At 35.3% G+C, this 22,906-nt stretch overlaps 2 protein-coding genes across 2 annotated transcripts; both read right to left on the bottom strand.

Moving 5' to 3' along the window:
- Positions 1–1,934: 1,934 nt before the first annotated feature.
- On the bottom strand, positions 1,935–2,870 carry LOC100961539 (olfactory receptor 6C2-like). The gene has a single exon (XM_012805556.1). It carries the CDS (start codon positions 2,868–2,870, stop codon positions 1,935–1,937), a length of 936 nt encoding a protein of 311 aa, XP_012661010.1.
- Positions 2,871–15,321: 12,451 nt separating this feature from the next.
- LOC100961221 (olfactory receptor 6C2-like) lies at positions 15,322–16,266 on the bottom strand. The gene has a single exon (XM_012805500.1). The coding sequence runs from the start codon at positions 16,264–16,266 to the stop codon at positions 15,322–15,324; it is 945 nt and encodes a 314-aa protein (XP_012660954.1).
- Between the last annotated feature and the right edge of the window lie 6,640 nt (positions 16,267–22,906).

Genomic DNA, 22,906 nt, shown 5'->3' with positions numbered 1-22,906 from the left:
AGAATGTCAGAACTTGAATCAGAGCAATGAACAAACATTAAATTTCTTGTTAAACTTGGCAAGAGTGGAAGTGAAATCAGGACATTTAAGTCCAAATTTGGGGGATAATGCCATGTAGAAAATGAGAGTATACAGATGGATTTTAAATTTCTTTTTGAGACAGAGTCTCACCATGTCACCCTTGGTAGAGTCCTGTGGTGTCACAGCTCACAGCAACCTCCAACTGTTGGGCTTAAGCGATTCTCTTGCTTCAGCCTCCCAAGTAGCTGGGACTACAGGCACCCACCACAACACCTGGCTATTTTTTGGTTATAGTTGTTATTGTTGTTTGGCAGGCCCGGGCTGGATTTGAATCCACCAGCTCTGGTGTATGTGGCTGGTGCCCTAGCCACTAAGCTACCGGTGCTGAGCCTGAATTTTTTTTTTCTTTTGAAGGAAGAGAAAGCATCACTGATGACGAGAGGTCAGAGAGGTCTGTAATGAGCAGAACTGATGAAAACATTGCAAAAATTCATCAAATTGTGCCTCAAAATTGTTGACTGACTGTGAGAAACATAGCAAACCAAATAAACATTGATAGAAAACCAGGAAAATCTTAACTGAAAATCTTGACATGAGAAAGTTGTGGCTCTTGCATCATAACAATGTACCAACTCATGGGCACTGTCTGTGAGGGAGTTTTTAGCCAGTAAACAAATAACTGTATTAGAACACCTTCCCTACTCACCTGATCTGGCCCCCAGGGACATTTTATCTACCAAAAGATAAAGGAAATATTGAAAGGAAGACATTTTGATGACATTCAGGACATCAAGCATAATATAATGCCAGCTCTGATGGCCATTTCAGAAAAAGGAGTTCCAAAATTGACAATGGACTAGGCACTGGTGTGAGTGCACAGCTTCCTAAGGGGAGTTCTTGAAGGTGACTGTAGTGATATTCAGCATTGGGGAAGGTAGCAGTTTTTCCAGGACGAGTTCCTGAACTTAATTGTCAGGCGTTGTATTTCTCAAAGTATAAAAGGAAGGATTCATCATAGGAGCAGTGGAAATAGTTAAGCATTCTCATGCCCTTATTAGCAGCCACTGATACCTGAAGATTTCACACAGATGACAGTACAGCTGCCATAGTTTTACTTTGAGTTGTGGTCATTTGTGTGCCTTATTTAAATACATACAATTGCCTTTTACTTTTTGCAATGTTCTAATAATTTAAAATTTTGAATAGCCAGTGGTTATAGTTGTAATAAAAGTATAAAAACTAATGCAGATGTAAATATATGACCATTTGCCCTTACAAATCAGTCTTTTTGATGAACTTTTAGTATTTTTCACCTATTTTCTATTCAAATTGCTTTGTTAGTCCTGTTTTTTTAGAGTATTCAAAATTGTAGGATTTTACATTTTATAATTCTATTTCTTTTTAAAAATATAATCATGTGACATAGGTTCTTTTTTTATTGACATTAAAATATTGTCTTTTTAGGGTTTGTTGTTTGTGACGTTTAAATTTCTTTCATGTGCTGGTCATATATATCTACTAAAATGTAAGGCATGATAAGATAATATATTTATGGGTTTTCTAATTTATTCCCAGTGGCTGAAATAGCATCTAGTATGAAAAAGGTCTTTCAAAGGTAGAATTGGCGAAGGCAATAGACACAATTATTCAATGCCAACTATATGGAAAACTCATCCATTTTGTTTATTTTGTTTTGTGTTTCATTTGTTTGCAGTTTTGTTAAGATTTTTTAATATATGAAGTCATTCTCTTGTTTCCTAGACTAGTATTACATTTTATTTTTGGGCAATATTATTCTGAAACTGCTTCCTTGCCAGGAAAAAAATGATGTAAAAACTTAAAGATATGTATTTTGGAACCAATGAATCATCCTTTTGTGAAAAATTAAAATTCTTTTACATAAGAAAATTTCCTTACTTCTTTAGAAGCAATGAAATTTTTTTGATTGAATCATTGAAGGCTTGTTTTACTTGCTTGTTTCTCAAGGTATAAATAAAAGGATTCAGCATTGGGGCAATGGAAGTAGTGAGGACTGTCACACCCTTGTTAATAGCCACTGATTCCTTTGCTGAAGGCTTAACATAGATGAAGATACAGCTTCCATAGGTGATGGAGACCACAATCATGTGGGAAGAACAGGTAGAAAATGCCTTTTTCCTTTGTTGAGCAGAAGGGAATAGTAGAATGGTCTTAATGATGTATATGTAGGATAAAACTACACAAACTAGGGTCATGATAAAGGTCAGTACAGCACAGACTATGACCATCTGCTCTATGAGCCACGTTTCTGAGCATGAGATCTTTAGCAGGGGGGAAGCATCACAGACAAAATGGTCAATAACATTAGAGTCACAGAATTCCAGATTCAGGCCAAGGCTAAGTGGTGGGAGAATGATCAGCAAACCAGCTGTCCAGCAACAAAGAATTAATTTTCTACAGACCTGGTTGTTCATGATGGTCACGTAATGCAGGGGTTTGCAGATGGCTACATATCGGTCATAGGACATGGTGGCAAGGAGAAAAAATTCTGTTACACCAAGAAGATCAGTAAAAAAAATTTGAATGGCACAATTGTTGTATGTAATGGTCTTGTCACCCGTTGATATGTTGTACAAGTATCTGGGAATACAAGCAGATGTAAATGAGATTTCTAAGAAGGAGAAATTTTGTAGGAAGAAGTACATAGCAGTTTTGAGGTGTGAATCCATGAACGTGAGGAAGATGATTGTCAGGTTCCCAGTTACACTCAACATGTAGGTGAGAAGCAAAAAGATGAAAATCACAAGCTTTAGTTGTGGATCATTGGTCAGTCCCAGCAGGATAAACGTTGTTATTGTATGGTTTCTCATCACTTGCTTCTTTTACTCAATCTGCATTTAAAATTCAGATATATTTGTGCAGAGGGGTAGTTAATGGAGGCAAAACTATGCAAAAATATTTACATGTGTTTTAAAACTTTGTTTACAAATATAATAAATACACTGGTAGCTTTTTTTTCATTGTAGTTTTTGGCTGGGGCTGGGTTTGAACCCACCACCTTTGGCATATGGGGCCGGCACCCTACTCCTTTGAGCCATAGGTGCTGTCCATACACTGGTAGCTTTAAGTTCTACAATTTAGTGTCATTTCAGGGAAAATTAAAAAATATTAGATTATCTATACCATATTCCAAAGTATTAAGGATGCTACTTCTCATCACATATTTTTTCAACTTATATTTCTCTTTATCCATACCTTGGATTTAATTTTTTCAAGCAGATTTGAATGCAAATATTTTGTGAGTTTGAGTTCTTCCCTATTCCCAGGTTGAATCCTAAAGTTAAATCTTTGTGGGGGGCAAGATGGCTGACTAGAGACAGCTTTTGAAAGAAGTTCCTGTTCAAAGGGAAGGATAATGACCACAAAGTACCCAATAAAGCTGAAGACCAGGAGGCAAGATGAGAGAGAAGAGTGATAACTGCATGTTACTTTTGCTCAGGAAAGCTGTGAATCCAAGAAAGCAAATTTCAGGTACAAAACTCACCCCAAAGAAAAAGAGTGTCTGTCCTCTCCCCCAGGAGAGTTTTTTTTTTGCTCACTGTGGGTTTGCTACAGGTGAGCAGTAAACTGAGGACCTCTTGTTTCACCCCATGAGAGAGAGTCGCTGGAAGTGGGGACTACTTCTCCAGAGGGATCCTGCTGTGACCCTGAGCACTCTCTTGCCAGGCATGAAAGTTGAACTAACATTTTCCCTGTCATTTTGAACTTCCAGTCCACCCTGTCCCCCTCTCCTGATGGTCCAGAGGCCCGAGCCTTGCAGAAATTGGAAGGTCTGTGGTTCATTGCTAGGACCAGGCATTGCAAAGGCCATGGTAGAAAAGCTGCACTGTGACAGTGAGCCCAGCAGTAGTGCAGACAGATAAAGGAATAGGAGGCTATTGGGCATGACTCTGTGAAAGTGTGAACTGGCTGTGGGAGGAGGCTTGCAAACTGAGCACCCCATGTCCTGCATTGCCAGAACCTCTGAGTGTCCAGTGCCTCACCTTGCCAGATCGACCCATGCTCCACTCTGCCAGAGCCACCCCTCACCCCACCTTGCCAGAGCCTCCACAGCCCCACCCCCTGGCCTGCTGGAGCCACTGCTGCAGTCACCTGGGAGCAGCACAAGGTCATCTGTGCTGAAGATTCAGCAACAATAGAGTTATCCTATAGGGGAATAATTTGGGGGAGACACCTCCCCAACTCTGAGGAATGCCAGAGGAAGCCTGTGCTACAGAGCAGCTAGGGCAAAGGTGTGATGGCTGAGGGAGAAAATTATTTGCTGACTTGTTATCCTCAGGTTTGGACTGAGCTCAGGTAGAACACTCCCCAGTTGCCATTCAGTAAGGCAGGCTTTAGCTCCCCGAGCCAGCTGGTGGCAGAGGGTGTTGGCCAGGCTGAGAGGGCATTGACTTTCCTTTGACTCTGGCAGGTGCAAAGCTCTGGCACATCTGTTTATTGGAGGAAGCAGGACCATAGCCCCATGGGTTACCAGTGACTGAGCATGAAAGAGGAGCAAGGAAGGGAAAGAGACACCAGCCCCCCTGGTCTAACTCTGCTACTGGGTGAGCCTTTCTGACTTCACAGAGCACTGGAGTGAGCCACACTGAGCAGCTAGTAGACCTCTGCTGTCTGGTTGCTGGTGAACTTTCAAACTCTCCCACTTGAGAGTTATACTGTCTGGGTCAATTGGTTTGGAACTCATGACCTGGGCCAATCACCCAAGGACGCTCCAGGGTGGCACCCTGGTTGTGGGAAGGGTTGATTTTCCTCTTCCAGTTTTTGCCTGTGGGGGGTGGGGTGTCTTAGTTGTTTGTATTTCTCTACAGCTGAGACTCCAACCCAGAGTCACTGATCCGCTAGGATCAGACAAAGATCAGCTGAATATAAGACAGAGCCATTTAACCCCACCACACCAAGCAGGTCCCCAGAGTCTCAGACTGTAATACTATATGAGTGCTTTGCAAAGCTGCAGGGGAAAAAGCTATAGTCACCAGTTCCAGCTTCTTGGCAAAGGGCTGGTTAACAACAACTCCAGGAGCCCCAAATCCAATTTCACCTTATCTGCCCATCTAGCTCAATAGTGAAAAATAATCATGGGTGTAATCAGCAGAAAAACCCTGGCAACATGAATAATCAGAGTAGTTTAACTCCCCCAAGGAATGGCAAATCAGCTGATCCCATTCATAAACAAATATCTGAGATGTCAGAAGTAGAGTTCAGAATTTGGATGGCAAATAAGATTAATAGAATGGAAGTAAAGTTAGAATTAGGAATTCTAGGAATAATTCAAAAATTGTCTAAAGAATTCAATGAATTCAAAGACAAAAATCACCAAAGATTTTGATACATTGAGAAAAGAATTTGCAGCCTTCCAAGATATGAGAAATACAGTCGAATCCCTCAGTAACAGAATGGAGCAGGCAGAAGAAAGAATATCAGAAGTCGAAGACAAAGCTTTTAAACACTCCCAAATGCTCAAAGAGGAAGAGAAGTAGAGAGCAAAATGGATCAGTCTTTTAGCTGAGGGACTACTCCAAAAAAGCAAATATTTGCCTTATAGGAATCCCTAAAAGAGATGTTCCAAGAGGCACAGAAGCTTTACTCCAGGAGATAACTGAGGAGAACTTTCCCAACATAGCAAGAGATACTGAAATTCAGACCACAGACAGTTTCAGAATCCCAGCATGACTCAATCTAAATAAATCATCTCCCAGACACATGATAATTAACTTTGCCAAAGCTATCATGAAGGAGAAAATACTGCAAGTGGCCAAACATAAGAAAACCACAACCTATAAGGGGCAGAATATTAGAATGACTGCAGATCTCTCTGCTGAAACTGTTCATGCCAGAAGAGGGTGGTCATCAACATTTAACTTTCTAAAACAAAACAACTTTCAAACCAGAATCCTGTGTCCAGCTAAACTGAGTTTCATTTATAATGGAGAAATTAAATACTTTAATGACATTCACATGTTGAAGAAATTTGCCATAACTAAACTAGTTCTCCAGGATATTCACAGACTCATCTTCCACAATGACCAACACAATGCTCTACCACCAAAATAAACTCACTTGGAAACTTTTGATCAAATCTCAACTTCCAAAGTGGTGAAAGGTTTAAAAATGTCCATTGGACATTCCAAAAACTTGACACCCAAAATACTACCAAGCTTATCACTACTCTCAATTAATGTTAATGGCTTACATTGCCCTCTAAAGAGGCACAGGTTGGATGACTGGATACAAAAAATCAGGCCAGATATTTGTTGCATACAAGAATCTCATCTTACCTTAAAAGATAAATATAGACTCAGGGTGAAAGGATGGACATCTATAATTCAGGCAAATGGAAATCAGAAAAAAGCAGGCATTGCAATTTTATTCACAGACACAATAGGCTTTAAACCAACAAAAGTAAATAAAGATGACAATGGTCACTTCATTTTTGTCAAGAGAAACATTCAACAGGATGAGAAACAGGATGGAAACTAAATCACCTCATGCTGAACAATAGCTGAGTCATAGATGAAAAATTATACAACAGATCAACCAATCATAAAGTTGGGTTTTTTGAAAAAGTCAAAAAAATAGATAAACCTTTGGCTAACCTAACCAGAAATAAAAGAGTAAAATACCTAATTTCATCAAGCAGAAATAATGAAGGCCAAATAACAACAGACTCCTCAGAAATTCAAAAAATCCTTAATAAATATTACAAAAAACTTTATTCTCAGAAATATGAAAATCTGAAAGAAATTGACCAATACTTGGAAGCACGCCAGCTTCCTAGCCTTAAACAGAAAAAAGTGGAAATGATGAACAGACCTATATCAAGTACTGAAATAGCATCAACTATACAAAATCTCCCTAAAAAGAAGAATCCGGGATGAGATGGCTTCTCATCAGAATTCTACCAAACCTTTAAAAAGGAACTAGTACACATATTACTTAGCCTTTTTCAAAACATTGAAAAAGAAGGAATACTTCCAAACACATTCTATGAAGCAAATATCACCCTGATACCCAAACCAGGAACAGATCTAACAAGAAAAGAAAATTATAGACTGATATCACTAATGAATATTGTTGCAAAAATATTCAATAAGATCTTAGCAAACAGAATCCAACAACACATCAAACAAATTATACATCATGAGCAAGTGGGTTTTATCCCAGGGTCCCAAGGCTCGTTCAATATACATAAATCTACAAATATAATTTATCACATAAACAAAATAAAAAATAAGGACCATATGATTCTCTCAATTGATGCAGAAAAAGCTTTTAATAATATCCAGCATCCTTTCATGATTAGAACACTTAAGAAAATAGGTAAAGAAAGGACATTTCTTAAACTGATAGAGTCCATCTATAGCAAACCCACAGTCAGTATCGTACTGAATGGAGTAAAACTGAAATCATTTCTACTCAGATCAGGAACCAGGCAAGGTTGCCCATTGTCTCCACTGCTTTTTAACATTGTAATGGAAGTCTTAGCCATCACAATTAGGCAGGAGAAGGTGATCAAGGGTATCCTAATAGGATCAGAGGGGAACAAACTATCACTGTTTGCAGATGATATGATTGCATATCTGGAAAACCCCAAGGACTCTACTACAAAACTCTTAGAAGTGATCAAGGAATATAGCAGTGTCTCAGGATACAAACTCAATATTCACATATCTGTAGCCTTTATATATGCCAATAATAGCCAAGCTGAAAAAACAATCAAGGACTCTATTCCCTTTACAATAGTGCCAAAAAGATGAAATATCTGGGAGTGTACCTAACGAAGGATGTGAAAGATCTCTATAAAGAGAACTATGAAACTCTGAGAAAAGATATAGCTGAAGATGTTAACAAATGGAAAAACATCATGCCCATGGCTGGGAAGAATCAACATTGTTAAAATGTCCATACTATCTTCAGATTGCATGTGAAAACCCCACACTGTACCCGAGAAGTGCATTAATGTACATAGTTACCATTCAATAAAAAAAAAAATAATAAAAAAATAAAAAAGAAAAAAAAATGTCCATACTATCCAAAGCAATCTATAGATTTAATGCAATCCCTATTAAAGCACCTCTGTCATACTTTAAGATCTGGAAAAATTAGTACTTCCTTTTATATGGAAACAGAAAAAACTTCATATAGCCAAGATATTACTCAGAAATAAAAACAAATCAGGAAGAATCACGTTGCCAGATTTCAGACTTTACTATAAATCTATTGTGATCAAAACAGTATGGTGCTGGCACAAAAATAGAGTTGTAGATAAATGGAACAGAATTGAAAACCAAGAGATGAACCCAGACACTATCATCATTTCATCTTTGATAAGCCTATCAAAAATATAAATTGGGGGAAAGATTCCTTATTTAACAAATGGTGCTGGGTGAATTGGCTGGCAACTTGTAGAAGAATGAAACTGGATCCACACCTTTCTCCCCTATCAAAAATTGACTCTGACTGGATAAAAGACTTAAACTTAAGACATAAAAGTATAAAAATTCTTGGAGAGCATGCAGGGAAAACACTTGAAGAAATTGGCCTGGGAGAATACTTTATGAGGAGGACCCCCTGGGCAATTGAAGCAATACCAAAAATACATTACTGGGATCTGATCAAACTAAAAAGTTTATGCACTGCCAAAAACACAGTAAGTAAAGCGAGTAGATAGGCCTCAGAATGGGAGAGGATATTTGTAGGTTATGTTTCTGACAAAGGTCTAATAACCAGAATCCACAGAGTACTCAAACTTATTAATATGAAAAGAACAAGTGATCCTATTTCATTGTGGACAAGAGACATGAACAGAAGCTTCTGTGTAGAAGACAGGTGAATGGTCTACAGACACATGAAAAAATGCTCATAATCTTTAATCATTAGAGAAATGCAAACCAAAACCACTTTGAGATATCATCTAACTCCAGTAAGACTAGCCCACATCACAAAATCCCAAAACTACAGATGTGGACACGGATGTAGAGAAAAGGGACTTCTGCACTGCTGGTGGGAATGCAAGCTAGTACATTCCTTTTGGAAAGAAGTTTGGAGAACACTCAGGGACGTAAATGTAGACCTGCCATTTGATCCTGCAATTCCTCTACTAGGTGTATATCCAAAGACAAAAAATCACTCTGCAACAAAGATATTTGCACCAGATTTTTCAATGCAGCTCAATTTATAATTGCCAAGATGGAAGAAGCCCAAGTGCCCATCAACCCATGAATGGATTAATAAATTGTGGTATATGTATACCATGGAATACTATGCAGCATTAAAAAAGATGGAGACTTTACATGTTTTATGTTTACATGGATGGAGCTGTAAAATATTCTTCTTAGTAAAGTATCTCAGGAATGGAAAAAAAATCCAAAGTACTCAGTACTATTATGAACCAATATATAACCACTCACACTTTCATATGAAAGATAAATCATAATGATAGCTCAGGATGAAGAAGAGAAAGGGAAGGTGAAGGGAAGGGAGGGTAAACGGTAGGACTACACCTATGGAGCATATTGCAAGGGTACAAGTCAAATCTATCAAGTATAGAACATAAATGTCTTAACACAAGCTCTGATAATTAGTCGAATGTAACCATTCCAATTTGTACAAAAAATCAACACATGGAATCCCACATAGGCATAAATGTATTCATGATCTATGTATATATGACTTAATAAAAGGAAAAAAAAAGAAACTTTATCATCTTCATGTGTTTCCTTGAAGTTTTATTTGATAGAATGTAAATTGAGTTCCCTCTATAGACTGTCCATATCCATTGCTTAAGATTTTGAAATGTTCTAGTATTATAATTATTAAAAAGTTGTCCTTTCTTTAAACAAATTCCTCCTGACTTACCCATTCCCCTGGTTATCCCTCATAATTTTCTGTTTAAAATTATACTCTTTTCCTACTGGTGGAGAAGAGTAGGGAATATTTTGGTGACAAATTTCTTGTATAGAATGATACATACTAGGTGTAAAATACTTAGGTATGTACAAAAGAATCAGAATTTGGAGTTTTAAATCTGTTTGGTTAAGGCTGGAACATATTCCAAAATATGTTTTTAACATCATTAGGTACAAAAATATCAGATTTTTCATATCAGTAGTAAACATTTCTGCAAATGTGGCTTGATTTCACTGTGACTCTGCTAATCTTAAAACGAAAACAATAATATTATGCTTCATAACTTACTTTGAAAAGTTAAAGAAGTTAATATATAGAGTACTTATAAAATTGTGTGGCTGATAATGAGTAATAAGTATATTTTAACTATTGTAATCATATTTTGATTTTAATGAAACAATTTATACCAAAGATTATTGAACACCTCCCTTTTTCTGTTGGGTGAAATTCCCAAGTAGAATGTGTACTTTTAACCACATTATATTCATAGCATTCTTTCATAACTCGCCTAAATTGCCACATTCATGTTTTACCTGTAACCTTTTTGACTTATAATTCATAAACACTTCTTTTCATGTTGGTTTTTGTTAAGGTGATAGTTCTTAATGTATCTTTATTTCTTAACATGTATTTTTTTTAAAGGCCTAATCTCAAAAGAATGATTGCTCTTCAAAAACTCAGTCATATAATCAGATACACATCAAACTTAAGCTCAAAATCCATCATATTTCTCCCCTTGTATGTGTAATAATCAAACTAATGTTGAATCTTTACTATATGTTAGATAGTAAAATAAGCACCTTGCAGGGATTATGTATCTGGAGTAATCTTCCCTCCAATGCTCCACATTTTTCTATTCTGTCCTTGTCCCCCAGTCTCCAGTTCACGAAGAATACACATACTCAGCCATTAATTTTTAGTTTCCAGAAATTTATGTTTGGGAAGTGTTCTAACTTTTCATGACACTCAAATCATGCTACTTTTTGATAACCTTTTATTTATTGTTATTTAAAATAATCCTATCAATCTTATATGAGTCCCAGGCTATAATACTCTAAAATTGATGCTTAATTACTATCTTATTAGATTTTCCACTTCCACTTATACATTCAGGAAAGATTCATTTATATATGACCCAATTCTCAAAAGAGAAAATGTAACCAAAATGACAGAATTTATCATACTTACACTTTTGTGGTTAATCATAGTCCCTTTTATTACTTGTTCAACTACAATTATTCTTACAGCTATAATTTGAAAATGAACATAACATTGAAGACTAGCATGAGAACGTCTGCTCACTACTGATTGATCTGAGCATCCCCACAGTAACAGTAGCCTGGGAATGCACAATCTCCCTCAAGTTTCCTATCTTTAATCAATTGTATCAACTTTTTTCACAAAAAAATAGTACTGTCATAAGCATAGAAAATATTTTTTTTCCTTTTACTTTTCATCCTTGACAAGACAAGTGTGTCCAAAAGGAACTCCTACTAGCTTTAGAAGAGCTGACATTCTGAATTATTCTTCTCAGAGAGAGGATTTTCTAATTTTAAGCTTGCTATTTATTCCATTTGTCAAATCTGCAAAAAAGTTAATAAGCAAAAGGGTCCTTGGTGACCCAGAATCAAAAATCACTAATGAATCATCTGTGTAATGAATGTGGAGAAAAAAAAATCAAACCTAACATAGTCACAGTGGAAACAGAGCCTTTAGAGACAGAAGAAAGCATTAGAATCATTTTTAAAAGACCAGCAGGAAAAGATTAAGAATCTGATTCAAAAGAAAACCTAGGTCAGTTTTCAAAAGTTAATTCCGATCATGTGAAGTAGTTGAAAGATCATTGGTCTTCCTATCTCTTTTATCAACTTGTTATAAAGTGAACAGATAAAGTATTAAGACTTTTTTCAATATTATTTGCCTTTATCTTCTCAGAATCAGTTATTATTATCATGAAAATGATGAAACGTCTTCAGTAAAACCAAATAGATAAATTCAACAAGCATTCCTAGATTCAACAACCATAAGCACATTCTGAAATAAAGCAGAACTTTTCATATACTACCACCTCAGATATTAAAGTTGTGTTCAAACTTGCTAATACCCCAGAATCTCTGCGGCTTCAAATCCATTAGATAGTCTACACCAATTTGAAATTAAATAGTTTCTTTTTTCTTAGTTTCTTTCCTAAAATAGTTTTTGAGATTATTTCTGGACTAGGAATATTACAGTATCTACTACATAAAGTATTATAAGGTAAAATGTATTTACCTTATAATACAACTAAGTACAAGAATATTTGAAGTTCATTAAAATATATTTCATTATTGATATTTTTACTAAGAAATTATAATTGTACACATTTATGGGTATAAGGTGATGTTTTGATACATGTATACAATGCCAAATGACTTAATCAAGATAATTAATGTATTCATAACCTTACTTTTTTTTTATTACCAAAACTTTGTAATATAATTTGAAGTGGGAAATGTGATGCCTCCAACTTTCTTTTCCTTTTTTAAGATTGCTTTGGTTATATGAGATATTTCATTGTTCCATACAAATGATAGGATTCTTTTTTTTTTAATTTCTGTGAAAAATACTATTAGAATTTTGATAGCGATTGTATTGAATACATATATTGCTTTGAGTAGCTTGGACATTTTAACAATATTAATTCTTCCAATCCATGATAACAGGATATTTTTTCATTAGTTTATGTCTTCTTCAATTTCTTTTATCAACATCTTATAGGTTTCAGTCTATAGCACTTTTAATTCATCAGTTAAGTTTATTCCTTTGGCAGTAATTTTTTGGATATCATACCAAAAGCTCATTGAACAAAAGGAAAAATAAGAAAAAAGAATGATTTCATCAAGCTAAAGTAAAGGAAATGGTCAATAAAATGAAAGGACACCCCATGGGGTGGGAGAAACTCTTTCCAAACCACACATCTAATAAGTTACAGTTATTAGATGTATTTATTTATTTTTATTGTTATTATTTTTTCAAGGTAGGATCTTGCTCTATCACCTAGGCTGGAATGTAGTCATTGCAACCTCAAACTTCTAGGTTCAGGAGATCTTCCTGCTTCAGTCTCCTAAGTAGCTAAGACCTCATGTCTCTGCCATCATGCCTGGATAATTTTTCTTTCTATATTTTGTAGAGATGGGGTCTTACTGGCTGACACTAGTTTCTAACTCTTGGCCTTAAGTAATCCTCCCACCTCAGCTTCCCATTGTGCTGGGGTTACAAGTGTAAGTCATTGCCTGATAAAGTTTTAATATCTAAAATATATGAAGTTGGAAAATTAAGTTCACAAACACATCCTAGAAAATGTGCTGTACACCTCATTGTTGAATATCACTATGGCCACCAGATGACCAAGGGGAATACTTAGAAAGTGACCATAGCAATGATGTATATAATAATACTTACTCCAGAGTGAGTTCGCAAACTTTATTGTCAGACCTCATACAAGGACAGCTCTGATGGACATTCCAGAAAAAGAATTCCAAAATTGCTTTGAAGGGTGGATTAGGCTCTGGAGCCAGTGCATGGCTTCCCAAGGGAAGTACCTTGAAGATGACTAATGTGATATTCAGCAATGAAGTAGCACTTTTTCTAGGGTGAGTTCGTAAACTTAATTGTCCCACCTTGTAAAGAACTCACATAACTCAATACCAAAAAAAAAAAAAAAAAGAAATCCCACAAATAACCTGATTAAAAGGTAAGCAAAGAACCAGACTAGACATTTCTATAAAGATGACATAAAATTGGACAACAGGTGTATGAAAAGATGCTCAAATCAGTAATCATGACGGAAATGCAAATTTATTGCAGTTTGTCTGGGGCTGGTTCGAACCCACCACCCTCAGTATATGGGGCCAGCGCCCTACTCACTGAGCCACAGGTGCTGCCCCGGAAATGCAAATTTAAGCCACAGTGATATATCACCTCACACCTGTTAGGATTGCTGTCATAAAAAAGACAATAGGTAATGTGTGTTGGCAAGAGTATGGAAAAAAGGTAACCCTAGTACACTGTTGATGGGTTGATGGTCTATAGATCAATACTGCCATTATGGGAAAAAGTGTTATGTTTTTTAAAAAAATCAACAGACCTACCATATGACCCAGCAATACTTTCTCTTATGGGTATATATCCAAAATGAAAGTGACACTCTGTGTTCATGGAAACTTTAGTCCTAATAGCCATGATGAAGACAACATACATGGCCAAGGACATTGTGGTGCCAAAAAATGTATACACATTTGAAGAAAGGAAAAAGCTGTATTAAAATTATAATCCTCTAGTTACATTTGACTTCTGCAATTACAGGAGATACAGGATACAATATACAAGGTAACAAATGTTATCGGTATATATTTAGTATTACAATTTTAACAGTTCTTTTCTTTCTTAAAATGTGTACACATTTTTGGCACCGTCTGTATATATGTATATATGTAAGTATTTTTCAGCCTTAATAAAGGAGATATTGTTGTTTGTGACAACATGAATAAACATGGAGGACATTAGTCTAAATACTATGTGGTAGACACAGTAAAAAAATTACTACATGATCTCTCACGTGCAGAATCAACAAGATGCCCAATTTACAGAGCAGAGAGTAGAACAGTGATTACGAAGGGTGGGGAAGGACCAACAAATGGGGAGACGTGGGCTAAGGCTGCAAATTTGATTTTATTTAGGATTAAGATGGCTAGAGACCTAATGTATAGCATGAAGATATACTATACTCTATGTAGTAATTTATATATATAGTTTCCAGATTTATCTATTTATATTTCTCTTTTATGACAAAATATTTGTTTCAACAGCAAGTTAATATTTTTATTTTCTTTAACATAGAATTGTTTCTTTTTACTTCTGAGGGTACATGTACATGGGTGGAGGTCTGGTTGGTTTTCTTTCCTTTTCTATTTTCAGTGCCTCAAATAGTACCTGCCCTAAAACAGTAAGTGAACCAATGAACAAATTATTTGAAAGTTTTGGACTGGAAGAAACAATGGTTACCAATGGTTATTCTTTAGCTGAAATATGTGAAAATCTATTAATTTTCTTTTTTTCTCTTTTGATGTTTCTAATTTGGAGATATACTTCTGATTATTTTATTATATTTTATTTGTTAGTACTCTTAATTTGAAAGTGAAGTCAGGATTTATGTTTTCAAAAGCTATTTTTAACATACCTGTTATGGAAGGATGAGATCTTAAAAGAGGTATGTAGGGAAGAAGTCAGTCACTAGATAAGGATGAGTGAGAGTGTTTTGAAAAAGTTAACCAGAATAAGGAATTTGGGAAGCTCACTCTGTATGTATACTGGACTTTACAATCCCTTATTTCTTGAAAATATTAATATTTTTTTGATTGAGTCATTGAAGGCTTGTTTGACTTGCTTGTTCCTCAAAGTGTAAATGAAGGGGTTCAGCATGGGGGCAATGGAAGTGGTGAGGACTGTGACACCCTTGTTAATGGCTACTTCTTCCTTTGCAGATGGTTTGATGTAGATGAAGATGCAGCTGCCATAAGTGATGGAAACCACAATCATGTGGGAAGAGCAGGTAGAAAAGGCTTTTTTCTTTTGCTGGGAAGAAGAGAATCCTAAGATGGTCTTGATGATATAAATATAGGATAGAATCACACACATAAGTGTGATCATGAGGGTCAGCACTGCACAGATGATAACAGTCTGTTCCATGAACCAAGTATTTGAACAAGATATCTTCAGGACGGGAGATGCATCACAGATAAAATGATCAATGGTATTGGAATCACAGAATTCCAGATTTAGGCCTAGGCTAAGTGGGGGGATTACAATAAACAGACCAGCTACCCAACAACAAAAGACAAGTCTTCTACAGAATGTGTTACTCATAATGGTCACATAATGCAGGGGTTTGCAGATGGCCACGTAGCGGTCATAGGACATGGCAGCCAGAAGAAAAAATTCGGTTACACCAAAGAGATCGGTAAAAAATACTTGGCTAGCACAGGCATTGTAAGTAATCATCTTATCACCTGTTGCTATGTTATACAAGTATCTGGGAATGCAAGCAGATGTGAAAGAGATCTCCAAGAAAGCAAAATTTTTTAGAAAATAGTACATGGCTGTTTTAAGGTGAGAATCCACTAAGATGAGGGAGACAATGGTCATGTTTCCGGTTATGCTTAGCACGTAGGTGAGAAAGAGAAAGATGAAAACCAGAACCTGCAGCTGTCGGTTATCTGTCAGACCCAGGAGAATGAACGTTGTTACTGTATTGTTCCTCATTGCTGACTTCTGACTTCTGTTAGACCTGAGCGTACAACATTCAGAGAGATTTTGTTAAAAGTTGTTTTCACATTTTTATATTTATCATATTCAGATTTTCCTTATTATGGTTTTTAATTTTTTTAAGTTTTCAATGCATGCTATGTAAAGGATTACTTTTGATTGCTATGGGTCTGCCATTTCACGGGGAGCAAAGATGTCCTTGGACTCACAAGAATTCTCTGTTCCATAAATTTGCTTGACACAATGTTCTTTCCTGAAGTGTTAGTATATGCCCGACAACTTGGGTTTATAGAGCATACACTGCACTAACTTGAGGTCTCCATTCTTGGTCTACAGTTAAAAAAGTTTTTGATTGTGCATGTTTGCATACACACACACAGCTTCTCAGCCCTACTCCTGACAGTGGCTCCTCAGATTTCTCTGTCCTTACATACTCCATGGGGATACACAGTGCAGGATGTTTCAGTGTGCACTATGCATTGTTTACATTTATACTTCCATAAAATGCTCTGATAAACTTCAAAGATACTATAGGTGATTTGTTTGTGACCCTTTGATCTATTTGTTAGTGTTTCTTCCCCGCCCCCAGCACATTCTATTTCAATTTATTTTTGGCTCATGTAGATTAATCTTAATTGTGAGATAAAACATAGAAAAAAAGCACATGGAAAATGATCAATCTTATTTAAGATAGGAAGAATGACATAACCAAGGGCAATACACAAGTATTTACACATCATTTATCAAATTTGGAGGAACTGTTACATATTCAATTAGAAAATGTGGCTCTTCTCGTAGTTATGAGGTCACGAGAGCCTAAGTTTGAACTTTTGTATTTGCTTACACCATAAAAAATTCTTAAAATCTATCAGGGTATTTTTTTACTTCTCTTCACTTCTCACCACACTCATATCCACTCGGTATTTCCACCAATTCTTATGTTTTGAAATACCTTTCAGGTGATTGTTATTAAATCTGTGTCTTTATTTTGCAACATTCCTTTCTGATTCTCAGTGCAACCTGAATTATCCACATACATGAATATTTCATGTAGACTTTAAATTCACCATGCCACAGATAAATCTCTGCACTTTCTCCATCTTTTATGGAGTTGTTCTTTCTCTTAGTACGTTCCTTTTAAAACAGATAACAGATTACATTTATCGAGCACATTCAATGTCCCAGATATTTTAATTTGCACAGAATTTGCTCTATTTTTCTATTGGTTTTCAACTTAAGTTTTTCTATTTTTTTTTTCTGTTGGTTTTCAACTTAACTTTTAAACCCTCTGGGAAACTTTCTTTCTATAAGTCTGTTGATTATGCTATTTGTAATCTCCATTGAAAACAATGCTTACTACTATATTGACACTTTAGAAAGAGTATTAATTTGTGGGGATCACGAAATATGTGTCTTTTTCAACATAATAGCTCATGCAACAGATGCAGTGCCAAATACATTTTCAACTTTCCAACCATGTCTCTAAATCAGTGGTTCTCAACCTGTGGGTCGCGACCCCTTTGTAACAATGAAAATACATCCTGCATATCAGATATTTATATTAAAATTCATAAAAGTAGCAAAATTACAGTTATTAGGGAGCAATGAAAATACTTTTATTATTGGGGGGTCACCACAACATGAGGAACTGTATTAAAGGGCTGCGGCATTAGGAGGCATTAGGAAGGCTGAGAACCACTGCTCTAAATGGATTCATTTATAGTCTGTTTTCCAATCAGACACCTACAAAGCTATTTTCCTTTCTTTTGGGATTCTTGATGGAGCACATTTTGATATTAAGTTTGTTGAAATTTTCTATGTCTTTAAACCTGTTGTCAAATTCCTTTTTGGCATTTACTTTTAAAGAAGATCAATATGTCTGCTTTTGTATGTTGCCTTCGTAGCTGAGAACAGAGGAACTGCCTTTTCTTTGCCAGAGCTTCTGGTATGATTTCTTCCTTCAGTTCTCCTTCTGATCTCAGGCTGCACAGAAATCGCATCTCTGAGTGAACTTACTCAGACTTATCACCACTGGACATTAATCAATGCTCTAAAAAATAACCTTTTAAAAAAAATTTTAAGGTAAAACAAGGTGTAATAAAGCATGATTTTAAAAAGATTTATAGTGAAATGTGATTTTTTTGGTTAAATTTACTTTCAAATTATGTTTGAAATGAAAGTAATGTAACTGCAGTCAATTTGTAATTCTTTTGGGGGACAGAGGAGGATCCTAGCATAATTATATGCATGTATTTTTTATTTTTTTGATGTGAAGTTGACAATATAGGTAATTTATTTCAGGATGCTATTAAATTTTAACATTTAAGTGTCAATATATTCTTGTGCATAAAAATTTCCCAGAAAATAACATTTACATGTGTATATCTAAGAGAAACCATATTCTAAAATTTAAAAAAATGGATGCTTTATCAAATGCAGAAATTATCACTCACATTTTAGATTTTGAAGAGGTAAGTAAAATATGTTTTTTCTTTCAGAGCATAATAAAACTTAGATTACAAAAAATAAACATAATTAAAATGAGAAACTTTATGTCACTTACCATTACCACTGTCAATTGCAGTTTGTGTTGGTTGGTAGAACCCATGAAATCTTAAAACTCCTAAATTGAAAATGGTGGTTGATACGAAGATTTCATATGGCCTTCTGGAGACTTTTGCTTATGAAGCCACTGTCACATTGGTGACAACTCTAAGATATGTAGATCTTTCTAAAGGATCCATCTTCAACCAATTACTTGGACTTTTGTGTTGCCTTCTTATTACTCTCTCTCTGAAAAAAAAGAGAAAAATTATTATAATATGAAGGCTGTAGAATGTCAGAAATCTTCTCCAGTTTCAGGGCATTTGCTATTCTGACCTCTCAAGGTAGAGAGCATATGTTTTATATTTAGCTTAACCTTTGCCTTATTTGATAAAAATGCAGCTAAATGAATAAAGAGTCTCTGGTGACTCAGGAACAATATCACTAATGAATCTTGTGAGTAATAAAATTTGAGGTTAACAAAAGTTTTCCAACTAAAGCTTCTTTGGAGACAGTGTCCTTGGAGACAGGAGGTTGCAACAAAGAATAAAGGCTAGTAGGAGAACGGAAGTCTCATTTTAAAGTAAAACACAACTATTGTCTGTTTTTTAGTGTCACAGGGCCTAAACTAAAATCCACCATATAAAGGAACATAAAGAAGAACATTACACATTTTTACTGGTAATGTGTAATGAAACATTTGTTTTCTTTGGGAAATTTTAATTACACAAGCAAAGTAAAAAAAAAAATTGAAATCATATAGCCCATATTGATTATGTTATAATGTAATACACTTTTAGACTTTTTAAAAACAAGTATATAAATGTGCATATTTAAATATGCTTTTTAAAACTAAACATTAACATCATGACTTACATAATTGAATATATAGCATAAAATGTTCTTAAGCTTCTAAACATATTCTAAATTAATATACATGAAACTGTATAATTAATTATACTAAATTATATGGAAATATATATGAAATTATATGTGATAAATTCCAATAATTTATTGTAACTAATTTCCTGTCACTATCTTAATATTCTATCAGATTTTAAAATTAATTTACTATAAATACATGTACCTGTAAATAATCTAGTAATATATATATATATTTGTTTTTTGTGACAGAGTTTCTCAATGTCATGCTTGGTAGAGTGCTGTGGCATCACAGCTCATAGCAACCTCAAATTCTTGGGCTTAAGCATTCTCTTGCCTCAGCCTCCTGAGTAGCTGGGACTGCAGGCATCCACCACAATACCTGGCTATTTGTTTTTTGGTTGTAGTTGTCATTGTCATTTGGCAGGCCGGGGCTGGGCTTGAACCTGCCAGCCTCAGTGTACATGGTTGGCTCTCTAGTCATTGAACTATAGGTGCCAAACCAATAATCTAGCAATATTAAAAATTACCATTGAAATGTGTCACTATTGTTTAACTAATGCCAAAACAAATTAGTTTACTTTCATATTTTGCTATAAAATATTAAAAGAAAACATTAAGTACAATAAAAGATTGTTATTAACTCTAATAAAACATAATAATTCAAATAAAAAACTTGACACTCTTGTTAGAGTGATTGTTTTTTTGGCTAAATACGTTATTTTTTAAGGTTTATCTATTTTTTAAATTTCAAAACATTAAAGGGGTACAATGTTTTGGTTACATGGATCTCTTCTGGAATTCTTGAGTCATGCCTATAAGTGCATTCATCACCTGAGTAGTGTTCTTTGTACATATTAGGTAGGTTTGTGTCCTCCATCTTCTCATTCCCATCCTTGCTTGATTTCAAATGAATTTTACTTCCCTCTGTGCGCATGTGTGCTTATTGTTTAGTTCCAGTTTAATAGCAAATATATGTGTTTGTTTTTCCATTCTTGAGATACTTCACTTAGGAATGGTCTCCAGCTCCATCTAAATTGTTGCAAAAGGCATTAATTCATCCTTTTAAAAAAAGTTTCAGAATGTTACAAGGGTACATATATTGGTTACATGAATTGCTTTGGAACAGTCTGAGTCAAAGTTATGAGTGTGCCCCTGACCTGGACAGGGTGCACTGTACCCATTAGTGGTGAATTTATCCCTTGACTCCTGTCTCCTTCCACCTAATTTACCCTTTTATGGCTGAGTAGTACTTTATGGGATAAACATAGGAATTCATGAGTTAATACACTCATGAAGGGATGGGCACTTGGGTTGATTTCACATCTTTGCAATTGATAATTGTACTGTAAAAAACACTCAAAGGGAGGTATCTTTTTGATAAAATGTCAATTCTTGCTTCAGATAAATACCCAGTGGTGGGATTGCTGGATCAAATGCTAAGTCTGCCTTTAGCTCTTTGAGGAATCTCTATACTGTTTTTCAGAGAGGTTGACTAATGTGCAGTCCCACAAATAGTGATGAGTGTTCCTTTCTCTATGCATCTGTACCAGCATCTATTGTTTTGGGGTTTTTAAATGAAAGATATTCTATGGGGATAAGGAGATATCTCAGTATGGTTTTAATTTGCATTTACCTGATGATTAGTGACTTTGAGCATTTTTCATGAAATTATTGGCCATTTTTCTATACTCTTTTGAAAAGCTTCTGTTCATATGTTTTTTTCACTTTTTAATTGGGTTGTTTTTTCTTTTCTGATTTGCTTGAATATTCCTTTGTATATTCTGGTTATTTCTGATTTCCTTTGTATATTCTGGTTATTAACTCTTTTCAAACGTGTAGCTTTTGAATATTTTCTCCTCTTTGTGTAGGTTGTCTATTTGTGCTGTTGATTATTTCCTTATTGGGGCAGAAGCTTTAATCAATTAACATTCATTTCTGTTGTTGCTGTAATTGCTCTTGATGTCTTAGTCATAAATTCTTTGCCTAAGCCAATATCTAGAATAGTTTCTCTCTATATATTTTTTAGAATTCTTATGGTTTCATGCCTTTCATTTATATTTATTTTCCATCCTGAATTAAGTGGTGAGAGATAGGGGTGCCTTTTCATTCTTTTGCATATGGCTGTCCAATTTTTTCAGCACCATTTATTGAATAGGGATTCTTTCCCCCAGTATGCATTGTTATCTGTATTTCCAAAGATCAGTTTGGCCACATGTGGATGGTTTTATACCTGGATTCTCTGTTCTGTTCAATGGTCTCTGTCTCTATTTTTGCATCAGTATAAAGTTGGTTTGATTATTATAGCCTTGCAGTATAATTTGAGGTCCAGTAAGGTGATGAATCCAGAATTGGGCTCTTTTGTGGTTCCAAACAAGATGCAGAAGTATATTTTCTAGATATGTGAAATATGACTTTGGTATCTTGATGGAAGTTTTATTGAATCTATAAGTCACCTTGAGTAGTTTGGACATTTTAACAATTTTGATTATACTTGTTGATGAACACATGATAATTTTTTCTATTTTTTTATATCATCTGTAATTTCTTTCCTCAATGTTTCATAGTTCTCTTTGTAGACATCTTTCACCTCCTGGTTAAGTATATTTCTAGGCGTTTTAATTATTTATTTGTTATTTGTAGCTACTGTGAATGGTTGAGTCTTTAATATGATTCTGATCTTGATTGCTATTGTTGTATAGGAATGCCACCAGTTTGGGTACATTGATTCATTGATTTTGTAACCTGAGACTTTGCTGAATTTATTTATCCTGAGAGTCTTCTAAATATAAAATCTTATCATCAGCAAAAGTGATAGTTTTATGTCCTCTGTCCTGATTTAGATGCACTTTATTTCTTTTCTTTTCTGATTGCGCTGATGAGGACTTCTGGAGGCATGTTGAATAGAAATGTTGACAGTAGGCACCCTTGTCTAGTTCCAGTTCTTAGTGGAACTTTTCCCCCAAATTCTTTTCCACAGTATGCAAATATGTGGTGTTTGTTTTTCCATTGTTCAGTATGATGTTGGCTGTGGGTTTGTCAAATATGGTTTTTGTAACTGAGTGATTTTTCTTTCTTTCTTTTTTTTTTTTTTTTGAGACAGAGCCTCAGGCTGTACTCCTGAGTAGAGTGCTGTGGCATCATAGCTCACAGCAACCTCCAACTCCTGGGCTCAAGCAAGTCTCCTGCCTCAGCCTCCCAAGTAGCTGCG

Source organism: Otolemur garnettii, unplaced genomic scaffold (assembly GCF_000181295.1).
Source record: "Otolemur garnettii isolate 467f Iridium unplaced genomic scaffold, OtoGar3 scaffold00043, whole genome shotgun sequence".
Lineage (NCBI taxonomy): Eukaryota > Metazoa > Chordata > Mammalia > Primates > Galagidae > Otolemur > Otolemur garnettii.
This window is presented reverse-complemented; position numbering and strand designations above follow the sequence as displayed.

What these genes read in the sequence shown, in the direction of transcription:
- LOC100961539 (XM_012805556.1), bottom strand. Translation starts at nt 2,870, where the DNA reads ATGAGAAACCATACAATAACAACGTTTATCCTGCTGGGACTGACCAAT.
- LOC100961221 (XM_012805500.1), bottom strand. Translation starts at nt 16,266, where the DNA reads ATGAGGAACAATACAGTAACAACGTTCATTCTCCTGGGTCTGACAGAT.